Source organism: Amblyomma maculatum, chromosome 10 (genome assembly GCF_055883805.1).
Source record: "Amblyomma maculatum isolate TAMU_Amacu chromosome 10, ASM5588380v1, whole genome shotgun sequence".
In the NCBI taxonomy this organism is placed as follows: domain Eukaryota; kingdom Metazoa; phylum Arthropoda; class Arachnida; order Ixodida; family Ixodidae; genus Amblyomma; species Amblyomma maculatum.
In genome coordinates, this window is record NC_139353.1 from 165204114 (window position 1) to 165220411 (window position 16298).

The 16298-nt window shown below is 47.6% G+C and overlaps 1 protein-coding gene across 1 annotated transcript in view; it reads right to left on the minus strand.

Annotated features, from left to right (window-relative positions):
* The window catches only part of LOC146177842 (glucoside xylosyltransferase 1-like), a 63261-nt gene that overhangs the window by 38611 nt on the left and 8352 nt on the right, over positions 1-16298 (minus strand). Inside the window, exon 2 of the mRNA XM_084581694.1 lies at positions 6059-6190. Coding sequence (XP_084437820.1) covers positions 6059-6190 — 132 coding nt within the window. The remainder of the gene's footprint in view (positions 1-6058; positions 6191-16298) is intronic.

The following is a 16298-nucleotide window of genomic DNA, read 5'->3' on the forward strand; positions in this document are numbered from 1 at the left end:
TATAAGACATGCTACGCATTGATTTCTTTCTTTCCGTAATACTTTTCATCTCAGTTTCATTTTATGTGTTATTTATTTCTTCTTCTGTGTTCTATCAGTGTGTGTAAAACTTGTGCATGCATTTTCATTTTTTTTTTCTTTTCATTTTTGTTATTTGTGCTGCAGCACGAAGACCACATGGTTGTTCCTGCGCACATTAAATACAGATTGATTATTATTATTATTATTATTATTATTATTATTATTATTATTATTATTATTATTATTATTATTATTATTATTATTATTATTATTATTATTATTATTATTATTATTATTATTATTATTATTATTATTATTATTATTATTAATGATTCAGATGGACAAGTCAGTCGCTTTACAGAAATAGTTCTTGATGGTATGCGTCGGTACATACCTTTGCATACTCCTACGCGTAGGAAGTTCCCTTCCTGGTTTTCAAGGGAACTAATAACGGCGTTAAAGCTCAAGGAACGGGCCCATCGTAAAGCGAAACGCCCTGGGTTTCACAATTGGGCACATGAGTTTCGCCGTGTGCGTTCTCTTTGCAAACGCTTATACAAGCGGGACTACGACTCCTATCTTGAGTCTTTAGAGAGGAATGCCTCAAACCGTCCTAGTCAGTTCTGGCGTTACGTTCGCAAGCGTTCCATTAAATCAGATTTAAGTATCAGCTTAGTTGACTCTCAGGGTTCAGAAATTCGGGATGTTGCCGACAGTTTTGCACAACATTTTTCCTCCGTTTACAAACATCCACATTGTGATTCCGTTTGCCTCCCATCTGGTGCACTAATTCCTTTCTCTTTGACGAGGACTTGATAACTGAGAGTCTTAAGCGTCTGAGACCATCTTTGTCTCCTGGAACTGATGGCATTCCAGCTGCCATAATAAAAGCCTTCAGTTATATCTTCGTACCAGTACTGACTGTCCTATTTAATAACTGTTTAAAAAATGCTGCCTTTCCTCGCGTGTGGAAAATGGCACGCGTGTTTCCTGTCTTCAAGTCTGGAAACAAATCTGATGTTTCCAATTATCGTCCGATTTCTCTTCTATGTGCAACCGCTAAGCTTTTCGAATTAGCTTTGCACAACGTACTTTCCTTCCATCTCAAACATATCATAGTACCGAATCAACATGGCTTTTTGTCGGGTCGCTCTACTTCTACCAACCTAGTCACGTTTATGACGTATGCCTCTGCAGCCGTCCTTCAGAGGGGTCAGGTTAACACTGTGTACTGTGATATGAGCAAAGCTTTCGATGTTGTTACTCACTCACTACTTCTTGAAAAACTTCTACTCTCTGGCGTGGAAGTCTCACTCGTAGCCCTCCTACGCAACTATCTCCTTGATCGCTTCTGCTTTGTCAGTGTCAATGGACAGACTTCTTTCGTTTACCCTGCAACGAGTGGAGTTCCTCAAGGTTCAGTACTAGGCCCGCTTCTCTTCTCCGTTTTTATTAATGATGTTTCCTCGGCGATAAAGAACTCCTCGTTTCTTCTTTATGCTGATGATATAAAAATATTCAAGGTAATACATTCTTTTCAAGATTGCGTGTTGTTGCAATCGGACATATCTGCTTTTTCTGATTGGTGTGCGATGAATCGACTTACCCTCAATTCTTCCAAAACTAGGGTTGTGTCCTTTACTCGTAAAACACATAGCTTTCTCTACCATTATTCTGTGAATTCTGTGCTGTTGGATAGGGTTGAAGAAATTAATGACCTTGGTGTACTTTTTGACCGCACCCTCAGCTCCTCCTCTCACACTAAACGCATTGCTCAGCGGGCTATGCGCACACTCGGATTCGTTTGCAGACTTTCGAGAGAGTTTCATACTCCACTTCCGTTCCTAAAACTGTACCTGTCCATATGCCTGCCGGTCTTGGAGTATGCGTCGGTTGTTTGGAATGGCACTTGCAAATCGAACTTGGACAAGGTTGACAGAGTACAAAAAAAAATTTTACGGATATTTCATTATCGCTTTCCTTGCGCAACTTCCCCCTCTCGCTCCACCAGGAGCGCCCAACTGAATCTTCCTTCCCTTCACTGCCGTCGTATCAGACTTGATATCATATTTCTGTACAAACTCCTTCATGGCCACATTATGTGCCCTCAGCTCTTAGAGTACATCCTACAGCGCGTTCCGCGAAAGAGCATGAGGGAATTCAGACCATTTCGGGCTTCTCTTCTTCATTCCCACTCCCCTCTGGACAGGATGCAGTGGTTATTTAACTCTTTTTGTCCTCACCTTGACATCTTCCAAAACTCGCTCTGTTCATTTACATTGGATGTTCGTAGCGTTGTATTCTAAATAGTACTTTATCACATATAACTCCCACTTTCTAGCCTTAAATTGTATTTACTTCACTTTTTGCTTTTTCTCCTGTTCAATGCTGTCTGTATCGTGAACTACTTTTTATCCGTTTCTTACTTAAATTTCAACTTTAAACTTTATATTCGAATCTTACTGTCCCTTGTTTAATTTTACTTCTTTATTGTATTATTCTGTATTTCTAGCCTGTGTTTTAAGTACCATGCACTTGTTGCGCCTGGAATGGTTGTTTATTTTATGTATATTTCTATATTACTATAATCAATGTCAGTTATTTGTTGTTGTTTTTTTTCTCTTCTATCTACCGTTCTTTTTTTTTTATTTCCTGGTGTGCTAAAAAATTCTCTCACTGTGTATATAAGTGATGCTACTCATTGTTTGCTTACTTTCCGTGATACTTTTCGTCTCAGTTTCATTTCATGTATTATTTATTTCTTTTTTTGTGTTCTCTCTGTGTGTAAACATGTTTGTGCTTTTTCATTTTTGTTTCTTTTTTTTTATTTGTGCTGCAGCACAAAGACCACATCGTTGTTCCTGCGCACATTAAATAAAGATTGATTATTATTATTATTATTATTATTATTATTATTATTATTATTATTATTATTATTATTATTATTATTATTATTATTATTATTATTATTATTATTTTCATCATCATCATCATCTGTTGTGACAGCGGGCTGACATCAACTCTCACCAAGTTCTGGTGGCTGCCGCGTGACGGAGCACTTTGGCGCTAGAAATGACCAGACTGAACTTTTGGCACGCCCAATTTTCGTAATTCTTACCTTTCTAATTACACTGCTTAGCAAACTTCTGAACAACGCCCGTCCACTGAGCGACGTCAGGGCATGTTTCTGAGCCCCCGCTGCTCTAAACCAAATCCGGGGCCCATTACCTGATCCGTATTACACATCCTTCGTCAACCCCACCCTTTGTGCTGCGTTGACGCCATGAGACGGAATTGACGGTTACTCCGCCTTCTATTTGCAGTTCCGATCACAAAACTCAGCTATGAAGCCGAGAAAGAATGAAGGCAATAGAACATATTTGTAATTTTAAAACAGCGCGAACAGCGGTACACAAGAACAAGAAAGACACGGGACGAGCGCTGACTCTCAACTAAGTTTTTAATGCCAACACTTGGCGCTTTTCAAGGAAGGGCAGTGCTTTCTACGTCACACCGAAGTCGATAAAACCAAAACCAAAAGGCAGATGCATGTGCGACACTCAAAGGTCACCAATAAAAGCTATCTCTTTGTAATTTAAAGTGACAGATCGTTTGCTTATACATTTTGAGTCTTACACATGTCACCTGTGATAGCTTTTATTGGTAACCTCTGAGTGTCGCACGTGTCTCTGCCTTTTGGTTTTGGTTTTATTGACTTCGGTGTGACGTAGAATGTACTCTATTTCTTTTAAACGCGCCAGGTGTTGGCATTAAAAACGTAGTTGAAAATCAGCGCTCGTCCCGTATCTTTTTTGGTGAAAGCTTTTTCGGTGAAGTGGAAGCTGTCGTGGCCGCACACTAAGGAGACAATATTTATTTGATTGCATTGTATAGCAGGGGCTGGCGAAATATGTTCCGCGAGCTTATTATTTGCGTTCCACGAGCTCCCACTGGACTCGCGTGTCTTTATTGGGTTCCTGTTTTCTAGTTCACTTCCATCTGCTGTAAATAAAAGTACAAGCATTCAACGATGCTGAACCAAATATTGAGCGAAAGCATTAGCCGCGGGTGATTGAGCGTTCTTCTTCTCTTTTTCTTCTTCTTCAGCCCACATATAAAGCCACGCTTTAACCAAGCCGTATGAACGTGCCTTAGTGCCCTGTAGGGGTAACGTGAATGCCAGGGTCCTAGTAGGCTGATTCTAACATAAACGTCCCATGTGAAACGAGAGACCCAAGTTGGCAGCTCCTGCCAGCCCATCTCTCGCTTTTGTGTCACTTGTGGTGTGACGTCACGTGCTGCGCCGCGGCGGCGACCGCGCTACGCCGACCGCTTGAGTTAGTAGCCCAGCTCTCACCCTAATGTCACGTGGGATGTGACGACACAGCGTCACGTGGGTAAGACGTGGCTACCGGCCGCGCTACGTTGAAGGCTCGAAGCCTATAGTAGTATTGCTTTCGCAAGAAAACAGTTGCAAGTTGCGCCTGTCCTGTATCTCTATCTGCGTGTTGTACATCTTGGAGCTACATTTTTCTGAATTAGTGCGCGGCGACTAAAGGCGTGAACTCCACAGCCATGTTAGCTAGACGGTAAAGAAAGCCGGGCTCAAATAAGAAAGTGGTGCAAGGTAGCGCGTTTGCGAAAAAAGCCCCTGCTTGCCGCAGCAGGGAGGGTTACGAGGCACATCCGGTTTGTGAGCCTTACATGCACAACCTGTCCTGAAAAGGATCCAGGAACGCGTGATATTGGTGTCGTTTTCTCAACCCGCAAAAAGCTATCAAGGATGTGTCGCATGATTAGTGGCTCTTCCCTTGCAAAAGCTGCCGAATCAAACACGCCAAGCATTTTGAGAATTGCAACATAGGTTTAGTTTACGTAATTCCACTGCCGTGTGCCAAGTGATATATCCGACAATCAAGCCAGTGGCTGAACGAAAGGCTACGGCAAAACAGGATAACTGTTGCAGGTCTGAAGGCCATTACAAATGCATTGCGGAAAATGCAAAAAAAAAATGCATTACACTTTTTACCGTGCGCACTACTGAGGCGGCTCTGCAGGAATGCCGACAAGAAACGTTTTGAGGCTTTTTTTAGTGGTAATGCTGGGGACAAGTGCGTGAGCACCTCGTCAATACCATCATAAAAAAAGATATAAATTACTTGTCAAAACGCACGTGCGTTAAGGTCTCTTGGGCATCTCTGTGTTAATTTTTGAAGGTGACTTGCTTTTTGGATTAAGGAAAGAGGGTTACGACAATGTAAACTGCGATTTTCTTTTACGTACCCAATAAAGGTCAGTTATATTCTGGCGTGTTGTCCGCTCGGTTGCCTCCTGTCGCCGTTCATTGTCTTTTATCCCGCTAATTGCAATGTCATTAACTGAGAAGCGTGCGCGTCGTATTCGGCGCTTTAGCGGGCGTTTCAAAACCGATGGCAGCGCCGCGGCGAAGTTCTGCCGCCGTCGAGCTCACTTGCGTCGCAAAAGTATCGTTTGTCGAACTAATAAAAATACGTCCATTCCATGTCGGCCCAAACGCAAGGAGCGGCAGATAACCAGTGAAAGCAGGGCGAGCCTTCACGTAATTTTGGGTGAAGTCCAGCCGGTCGCGTCATGTCGGACTTAAGACTGCTTTTCTGTGAGCTTGTTTTGTTCCAAAGGCGTGCACATGAGTGAGAAGTGTGCATTTAATGAAAAGCTCATTGCAAAAAAAAAAACAAAAAGAAACAGACAAGAAGAGCGAAGAGAAACAACAAAACTGAACTTCAACGACCGATAAAAAACGAGAACAGGTTCACGCACAAGCAGCATGGCAGAGATTGTGACGAACAGAATAGGATGAAGCAGGGGTTCTTTGGAATATTTTGATGGCTGTGCGTGGTGGGCGAGGAAATGTTTGAGAACCCTTGTCGCATAAAATTTCTTTAGGGCGCCTGCAATTAAATCTGTTTTTCGGAGTCCTTTTTCTGTTTCATGTGCGCAGGATATCAAACAGCGTATGCTCGCAAGCAATCCATTCGTTTCAAATGGCCACACTCACCGGCAGGAAGAGTCGCTGCGTGGTGCAGGGCCTGAACATGGACCACCACGTGTAAAAGTCCTCCTTGGGGAACCACACCTGCCGCACCTCGCACGTGACTCGCCTCTTGATTTTCTCCGGCCATGAGGCGTACTTGAATCCATCGGAGAAGGTGAAGGAAAGAAATGAGAACAGAAACAGTAGAGAGCCTTTGAGCAGTGCTCATTGTGACTTGGAGCAATGTGTAACGCCGGAAGAAAGGTAAACCTGAAGCTTCAGAGCAGTGCTCCCACACCTCCAAAACTAAATAAACGATGGTTTAGCGCAGGCATTCGCAGTGGGCCAGGAGATAATAAGGAGGGGTGGTGTGCATGGCACAGACGGCATGTGTTGAATAATTGCCTAAACATGTATTTATTTTAGAATACTGTCAATAACAATTGGGATTATTACAGGAGGCGGCACGTGCTCATCATACAACAGGTTCAATACAAGCCAAATAGCATACAAAGAGCAGAGTAAATTGTACAATATATTGATTTTTAGAGCAGTTAATCACGCATATACTGAAACAGCTGTAATAAAGAAGGTACATACAATATGTTATCTTATCTTACTCCCTTATACTACTGAGTGGGGAAAGCTAACGAAAAAATATTCCCTTCAGGACACCGTGCCAGTTGTCAAATGATAAAATTTCACACTCGCTTACTCAGATTCACGCGGGATATATGCGACAGCGTTACGCTTCTACAGCACGCTACCGTTATATTGCCGCCTAGATGAAGAAAGGACGCAGGAAGTAATTCTCTTTTCTACATAAATTACTGCGCGATGAAAATCTTCCTTACAGGAAGTAATTACTGAATAATTAAAGTCTTATTGCAAATCTACTCCATCTTGGGGGATTCACTTAAATATTCCGCCAACACCGCTTTTACTTCGAGTTACTGATCAATTCGCTCACGCCCTACCATCTCTTCTGCTGACCATCCTGGTGAGCTGAGTTCGTAGAGCAACTGCCCTGGAAATACTGATTCCGGGTTAAATCCCCGGACATGGACACATTTTTCTTTAACTAAAAAGTTTCTTAAAAAACACTGTGTAGCTTTCCTTTGTAGTCGTAATGCTGCGCTTGGGTAGATGACAATTGGTAAGTACTCCCTTATTAAACATCCCCTGATATACTCATTTTCAATAATGGGGCAACAAATCATACATCTTCCCATGAGCAAGAAGTTTATATTCAGCATTGTACCACTCCACAGATTTCCTATACGTCTCCTATGACATCAGTGACCTGCTATGAGCTAGACTGAACCGCATTTAATGCCGCTGGGTTGCATCCGCATGAACACTGAATGCAGTAAGGCAAGCGCTAAACGGCCGGCAGGAAGAACAGCACGCGCGAAGCCCGATGCACATGGCTGGCCGTACGAAGAGTTATTTTATTGTGCACTGCACACAAAGCGGTGCCTGACACTGCTCCACAACGGCAATGTGTCTCCGCATAGCTTCAAACAGTTTCTAGCACCGCTCCACGGCCACTACCATCGTCAATGTGTGCAGCGTCAACGTCATGACTGTGGAAAGGGTCTCCAGCTCCAAAACTTATTGCCATTACTAACCCCTGTAATATTTAGCATGAACTCAATTTGTTGCGAAAAGTGCTGACTACTGCGAAGTTGCTGGAAGAAGTGAGTGCAGCAATTATTAAGCAGTGTGATAGTGCGGTGAAAGATTTGTGCAAATCATGAGCGCCCCCTTCTCAACAACTAATACAGTAGGGTAGTGTGAAGTGCGCAGGCGGACTCCTCTGGCACCACTACTGTATCGGATGCATTTTCGGAATAGAAGTTATGAAAATATAAAAGTTATACTGCGACCCACAGCCGGGGAGCGAGCCCGGGCAGACTGGCTTATCCAGAAAGGAATGGAAGAGGAGGAGGACGAACGTAAAGGGATTTGGTTGAAAGGAAACGGTTATGGAAATTAGGATGTAATAACGACAGTGTGGGATTTGCAAACGATCCTGCTGATTGAGGCGAGCTCTCAATCGGGGCCTCCTTAAAGGCCGAACATTCGCTTTCGCCGAATGTGCGGCCATCGGCCTCCAAGCGTATTTCACCATCGCAAGGCATTTGTCGGGTCTGCGACATTTGAGACAGGTCCCCTAACATACGGCCGCTTTTGAGATTCTCCGTCCCCCAAGCCATGTTCCCTCACCCCGAATCTACTTGACGCTTCACAGTCCCCAAATTCATCTCAAAACGTGGCGGTGGTCATAGACAACTTGAGGGAAATCGCAAGTGCCTCCTTGTCAACAAGTACCCGAACAAAGACACAACAGCTGTAATAGCATTGGCCATACACCACAGAGAGGCTTCAGGTCCAGACATCAAGATTCTAACAGACTCAAAGCCGGCCTGTCGTCTCCTTCCATCGGGAAGAATCTGAAAATCCACAGCGCCTGTACTCGACATTGAGCGCGCTCGAAATTCTGTCAGCAGTCCCCAAATCATTTGAACTCCTGGTCACGAAGGGCTTTAGAATAACCTAGCAGCGTATGCATAACTCAAAGATATACAAACCAAGCAGGCAACCTCTCCGACCTCACCTCCTTTTTCCTACTGCCTATGGTGAAAAATGTTATTTTTCTCCGAATACACATAGTTCCCCGCAAGGCACCTTCAACACTGTGCTGCTGAGACCTCGGCCGACCTCTCTCCAGGTCTGGTCGTGTGCGGAGCTTACTGTGTGACCAAGTAAGTGGGCAGCCTGTGGCGGCATGCTCTCTTGACGCTTATCTCAGACCCGGCAGGGCCGCCCGTTGGCGACCGGCTTGCGACTTTCACCGTGCTGCTGCCAGTGGACACCGGTGCCTTGAGTCTGTAGGCCACGTTTCCACATCCCTTACAAACCCCACTCCCTCCATAACCATCACTCTGATTGGTGTCAGATTGTCGTCTTTTACTGCATACGTTGCAATCAAAATTTGGTTCGTGATGTAAAATCCGGCAGAGAAGTATACGAAGCGTGTAAGCGAGCCAAGATCAAAGCGACCACAGCGACTATTGCTGCGACCGATGGCTAACGCTAGTGAAGCTTGTTTAAATGATAGTTGAACATCCACAATATTTTTTCAATGACAACGCCGGCAAGGCTGGATTTTCTGCAGTACAGGGTCTTTACCGCACTCGGGTTAATAGAAAATCAAGAAACTGAAATGGCATTGAACAAATGGCGCACGGCAAACGCGAACGAAGATAGTAAAAACGAAACATGCAAGCTTATTCTGAGGTTCGAAATTGTTAACAAAACGTCTATCCTGTGTCAAAGAGATAGCACACTGCAAAGCACGTTCCACGCTGCATGTGATATATACAAGAGGTTGTTAAAGAGTTAGGTTGCTCACTTTTGCATAAATTTTCCCGACCAGACGAGATTTCATCACACCTTGAATTTTATTTTGTGTATGTTTAGTTATTTTCCTAATGCTACACTATTAAGGCACACGTTTCCACCAAATCTGATGATGGCGGTGTGAGCGACAAAGCACAAGCATGCCTCTAGCTGGTGACATCGCCGGCCAATGCTTGGTCAGCGGATGGCCCGAGACCACATGGTTAGAACTGGCTGAATGTCAGCTCGGGTGGTTCCTTTGAAATCGGATTGGAGAAGCTTAACTCACGAGCACGATGGGCTACCAATGAGCCACGCAGGCGTATTTGTACGACTGTCGTTAAACGGGGCTTTATACCTGTGCGAGCAGTCTTTGGCATGATGTGGTTGCTTACGGCTGCAGGCTAATGAGTATGTGTGCAATTAGAGAGGCAAAATTAAGGTATTACAGATCAAGCGAACATTGCTTATTTATGTTAAGCGGGGATCCAGGCACTGGTAGCGGGCACCGGTAGCGAGCAGGACCGGAGCAGTGGTGGCCTAACTTGCAGTCAGTTGATCTGCAAAATCACTTCCTCTTCCTCCTTCTCGGTGATCAGCCCACTTAATCGGAACCTCTTCTTTACAATCTGGCCCCCGCAGAAAAGAGGAGCCATTCTGGCGACTCAAGGAGACGAAAGGAATGCGGGATCGTAGAAGGCTTCAAACGGTCAACGTGAACAATCTCACGCCCACGGCGGCGAAGGTCGGTGGAAGCGGCTAGCGGTTCAACTATGTAATTCACGGGAGAAGTCTATTGGAGCACTAGGTAGAGTCCGTGGTACTTGGAAATAAATTTGCTGGTCAGACCGGGTGGTGTCGATGGGACCCAGAGCCACACATAAGAACCGGGAGAAAATTGGTGGACCGAGTGGCTGCTGTCGCTGTGCGTTTGTTTCTGGACTTGCTCGTCCGAAGTGAGTGAGCGAGCCAGTTTGCGACATTCTTCAGCGTGCCTGGCAGCTGCTGAAAGCGATGTACACTCTGAGATGTCAGGACGGTAGGGAAGGATGGTGTCGAGTGGAGACGAAGGTTCACGCCCGTACAGCAGAAAAAATGGCGAGAATCCGGTAGTTGCTAGAACGGCAGTGTTGTAGGCATAGGTCATAAATGGGAGAATCTTGTTCCAATCGGAGTGATCGGAGGCGATGTACTTGGACATCATGTCACCTAGCGTGTGATTGAAGCGCTCTGTCAGTCCGTTGGTTTGAGGGTGCTACGCGCTGGCTGTCCGGTGGATGGTTTGACATTCGCGTAGGAACGCTTCGACAACCTCGGATAGGAAAGATTTGCCTCGATCACTTGGAAGTTCATGGGGGGCACCGTGCCGCAGAATGAAATGATGAAGAAGGGCGCGATAGTGGGTCCAGTGGCATCCTGAAGTGCTGTTGTCTCCGCATAGCGAGTGAGGTGATCGACGGCCACGATTATCCAACGATTTCCTGCAGGTGTGTACGGCAGAGGTCCATACAAATTGGTGCCAACACGATCGAATGGTCGGTATGGGCACGGAAGGTGCTGTAGTGGAGCCGGCTGATGGAGAGGAGGCGGCTTGCGACGTTGGCAATCGATGCACGAACGCACATACTTACTGACGAAGGTATACATACCGCGCCAGTAAAAGCGCTGTCGCAACCGTTCATAAGTCTTAAATACACCCACATGGCCACACTACGGATCGTTATGTTAAGATGCGCAGATGTCACTTCGTAGGTGACGAGGAACGACGAGCAGCCACTTACGGCCATCTGGCATATAGTTGTGTCGATAGAGAAGACGGTCACGAAGGGCGAAATGCTGCGCATGACGACGAATGGCGCGAGGAGCCGGTGAAAGGGACGAGTTTGTAAGAAGATCGATTAGTGATGTAAGCCGCGGATCCTTGCGCTGTTCTGATGGCATGTCGTCGATGGACAAGGAAGACAAGGCGGAGCTGGAGGCAGGGGACAACGGAGCGTCAGGCGACACTGGCGAGCGAGATAAAGCATCTGCGTCGGAGTGCTTAAGCCCTGTACGATAGATGACTCGGATATCATGCTCTTGTAGTCTAAACGACCGGCGGGCGAGACGGCCGGTGGGGTCTTTTAGTGAAGACAACCAACATAAAGCGTGGTGGTCCGTAACAACATCAAATGGGCGCCCATAGAAGTACGGCCGACATTTCTGAAGCGCCCAAACAATTGCCAAGCATTCCTTTTCTGTCACCGAGTAGTTCGTCTCGGCCTAGGTCAGCGTTCGACTAGCGTACGCCACAACGTATTCATCAACACCGGGTTTTAGATGGGCAAGAACAGCGCCGAGGCCGGCGTCGCTGGCATCGGTGTGCACTTCGGTAGGAGCAGCCGGATCGAAATGACGCAATACGGGGGGTGAGCTAAGTATCGTGCGCAATTACATAAAAGCAGTATCGCAAGCCGGCGACCAGGCAGAAAGATCTTTGCGGGCGCTCAGAAGTCGCGTCAGAGGAGCAATGATGGTCGCAAAGTTCCGAACGAAACGCCTAAAATAGGAGCATAAGCCTGTGAAGCTGCGTAGTTGCTTGATAGATGTTGGCTTAGGGAACTCAGCGACAGCGCGGAGTTTAGATGGATCAGGAAGGATGCCATCCTTGGACACTGAATGCCCTAAAATAGTAATTTGGCGAGCGGCGAAATGGCACTTTTTCAGATTGAGCTGCAGACCAGCGTCGCTAAGACATTGCAAGACAGTTTCAAGGCGAGTTAGGTGGGTCGCGAAGTCGGATGAAAATACGACGATGTCATCCAAGTAGCAGAGACATGTGTGCCGCTTCAAACCGTGGAGAATATTGTCCATCATGCGTTAAAAGGTGGCGGGCGCGTTACGCAGGCCAAATGGCATCACGTTGAACTCATAGAGCCCGTCGGGAGTGACAAAAGCTGTCTTGGGGCGACCGTCTTCAGCCATTGGAACCAGCCAGTAGCCAGATCGTAAATCGATTGAAGAGCAAAATTCCGCTCCATGCAAAGTGTCCAGCGCGTCGTCTATGCGTGGTAGCGGATAGACGTCCTTTCGTGTGACCGCATTAAGGCGGCGGTAGTCCACACAGAATCGAATAGACCCGTCTTTCTTCTTGACTAAAACGATCGGGGATGCCCAAGGGCTACTGGAGGGCTGAATAACACCTCTACTGAGCATCTCATCGACTTGCTCATCAATAATATGCGGCGCTCTGGGGCTGATACACGATAAGGACGTTGGCGTAACGGGGCATGCGTACCAGTATAGATGTGGTGGGCAACAGTTGATGTCCGACACAAGGATGGCTACTGGTTGTCAAAGGAAGTTCGGAATCGGTTCAGCAAGTCGAAGAGCTTGGCGCGTTGGTCGGGAGCGAGAGCACTGTCGATGGCTTTGTCAAAGGCAGCAAGAGGCGATGAAGGAGACGAGGAACGAGGTGGGCTAAGGGCACTGACGCTGTCGGAGATTGTGTAGGCGCAGGTGGAGAGAAGCGGCGGGACGGTCACAAACTTTTCTGATCGAACTGGCTCGGCATGCCCAACGCACTCGTCACGTTGCAACGTGAGTGATTAGAACGAATCATTACTAATGGCGAGTTCAGTGCGGCCGCTTCTTACGCTAAGGACGGCGCAGCGGAGAGGAAAACAGCGTCGCGAGACGAAAAGGGAAGATGGGGTGAAGAGCACTTTACAGTCTTGTATATGGCACAGTTTATAACCACAATCGCAGCAGATGAAGGCGGGATATCAGTAGCATCCGCAACGTGGCATTTGGCTTCCCCAAGAACGTTAACGGCGGTCGGTGCGGTGCTCAGCGGAGAAAGCTCTACCTAGGCACGAGCGCAATTAATTACGGCGCGATTGCGACACAAGAAGTCCCACCCTAAAATCATGTGATGAGAGCAGTCACGAAGAACGATAAAACTGATGACGTAGAGAACGTCCTGAATGGTGACTCGAGCCGTGCAGGTACCGAGCGGTTTGATGTGCTCAGCAGTGGCGGTGCGCAAAGAAACCCCAAACTACGGCAGAACAACTTTTCGTAACAAGCGGCACAGTCTAACGTCAATAACCGGCACAGCAGCACCAGTATCTACAAGCGCAAGAGTACAAGCATTTTCAGTGGTACCTTCTATTAAATTGTTCGGTGGCGATGCAGGACTTTCATTGTTCGAAGAAAGCGCAGTTCTTGCCTGCGGAACAGCGTCTAGTGGTTTTCCGGCATTGGCGAGGTAGAACGGCGACGCATCGGCGACGGAGAGCGACGGCGCGGGGAGGTTGAGCGGTTGTCATGCGAGATGTGGTCAAAGTGGAACGAGGGCTGAGGGGGCGCACGGAGAGGAAACAGCGGCTGGGCGTAGGTGACCGGGCTCTGATCGAAAGCGTACGGGGACGGGCGACGGCGGCACAGACGTGCAACATGGCCAGGGAGACCACATGCAAAGCAAATCGGCGGATTGTGCGATGTGCGCCAAGGGCGTAGAATAGGTGGCGCCCGACGCTGAGTGACAAATGCCCGCTGAGGCGAACCATACGATGGAAAAGGCGTAGGAGGGGGTTGTCTTGCGGCAACTTCAGGATAAGACAGTAGAGTGGGTCCGGGCGTCGCGACAGCGTCGGCATGAATGAGCGGAGTTGTGAGTGGAGCGGCATGAAGAGGTGGTTGTCGAGGAGGCGGAAGTGCTTCGGCAACTTGTTCCCGAATAACCTGGCGTATGTTCGAGGCGAGGTGTGAGCTGGATTGCGGAACGTTTGAAATTAGTGATAATTGCCGGGCAACTTCCTCCCGTACGAAGTCTTTGATTTCTTGGATAAGTGAGGAGCTGACAGTACCATCAGACATAGCCGCGATCGTGCCTTCAGGTTGTCATAGGACGATGCGTTGGCGAAGAAGGTCGTCGTAACTTTGACACATCGTGACAACATCACTTAGAGTACGGGGCTCTTTGGCCACGAGAATGTTGAATACGCCTTCATGGATGCCCATCATGATGTGGCGAATCTTCTGAGCTTCAATCATCGATGCATTTACACGATGGCACAAATCTAAAACATATTCGATGTAGCTAGTGAATGTTTCTCGTTTCTGCTGCACCCACTCGCGCAAGCGGTGTTCGGCGCGAAGCTTGCGGGCGGCAGGGCGACCGAAGACATCCACAAAGCGAGATCTGAACGAGGCCCAAGTTGGAATGTCAGCCTCGTGATTTGTGAACTACAACTTTGGAACTTGTGTGAGGTAGAATATCACGTTGTTAAGCTTCAAGATGTCATCCCACTTATTGTGGATGCTTACACGCTCATACGACGAAAGCCAGTCCTCCGCGTCCTAATCATCGGTACCGCTGAAGACCGGCGGGTCCCACTAGCGAAGCACGCCGGAGCATGGAATAGAAGGGGCCGAGGTAGCGGGGCCGGTGGTGTTAGTGCTGGAGTCTGTCACTGAGGTAATAATTCGGCGAAGTAGGACGGACAGTTGGACGAGTTGGTACAATTGCATAGTGGGTGGAACAGCGCGAAAAGACGAAACACAAGAAGAGACGCACTCGAGAAGAGACAGCGCTCGTCTGTTGGCGTCTCTTCTTGTGTTTCGTCTTTTCGCGCTGTTCCACCCACTAAGTAATTCGGCGGCTGCGGAGCTCTAGGGCGAGGAAATGGAAGAGAAATACCCCGCACCTCCACCAAGTGCTATGCGGGGATCCAGGCACTGGTAGCGGGCACCGGTAGCGAGCAGGACCGGAGCAGGGGTGGCCTAACTTGCAGTTAGCTGGTCCGCAAAATCACTTCCTCTTCCTCCTTCTCGGTGATCTGCCGACTTAATCGAAACGTTTTCTTTACATTTATTACTTACTGCAGGCCCGTGAGTCCAAGCAGGAGGCATAGGTGCGTACAAACAACAGTAAAAAAGCGATAAAAATTTCTACAATTTCGGTCACACTTTACAGCCATCTGTAAAATACTGATACGTGGCAAGGTTAGTGCACGAAGGTTAGTCCAGGATAACACAGCACACAAAGGACAGAAGCACAGCAGCGTCAACCTTTGTCTAGCACTAAACGTTGCTACCACTTTTTCTTCTGTGTCACTGTTGCTGATCGTTGTCTTCTTTAACGTCCAGCGATGCAGGGCATATATGTCACATTACCCCCCCCCCCCCCCCCCCCCACGAAAAGCGCAGTCCAGGTGCGCACTAGGACGAACTACTGCAGGGGTAGTACGGCTTCATTCTGGCGACATGAACAATCTCGGTGCGTGGCATAGAGAACTGTTGCGGCCGATGTACAAGGGCGACCTCGTATGTCCCAGGAGTTACTGGCCGTAAAACACGGTAGGGTCCTGAGTAGCGTGGAAAGAGCTTCTCACACAGCCCAACTTTACGAGCGGGAGCCCAGAGCAAGACGAGAGAGCCCAGAGAGTAGTGGACATCCCGGTGGCGAGAATCATGGCGCCGTTTTTGAGAATTTTGGGAGGAGGCTAGTCGGCGGCGAGCAATAACACGGGCGGCGTCAGCTCGGGAGATGGCGTCACGAACGTAGCAACTGGCGTTAGCGGTGGGAGGCAGCACGCTGTCAAAAGGCAGGGGAGGGTCGCGGCCGTACAGAAGATAAAACGGTGAGTAGCCCATTGTGTCGTGACGAGAGGAATTGTACGCGAACGTTACAAACGGCAAAGTAATATCCCAGTCACGGTATTCATCCGAGACATACATTGACAGTATGTCCGTGAGAGTGCAGTTGAGGCGTTCGGTGAGGCCGTTCGTTTGTGGATGGTAAGCGGTGGTAAAATAGTGCTGAATGGAGCAGTACCGAAGAATTTCGTCGACTACTCGAGCAAGAAAGCAACGG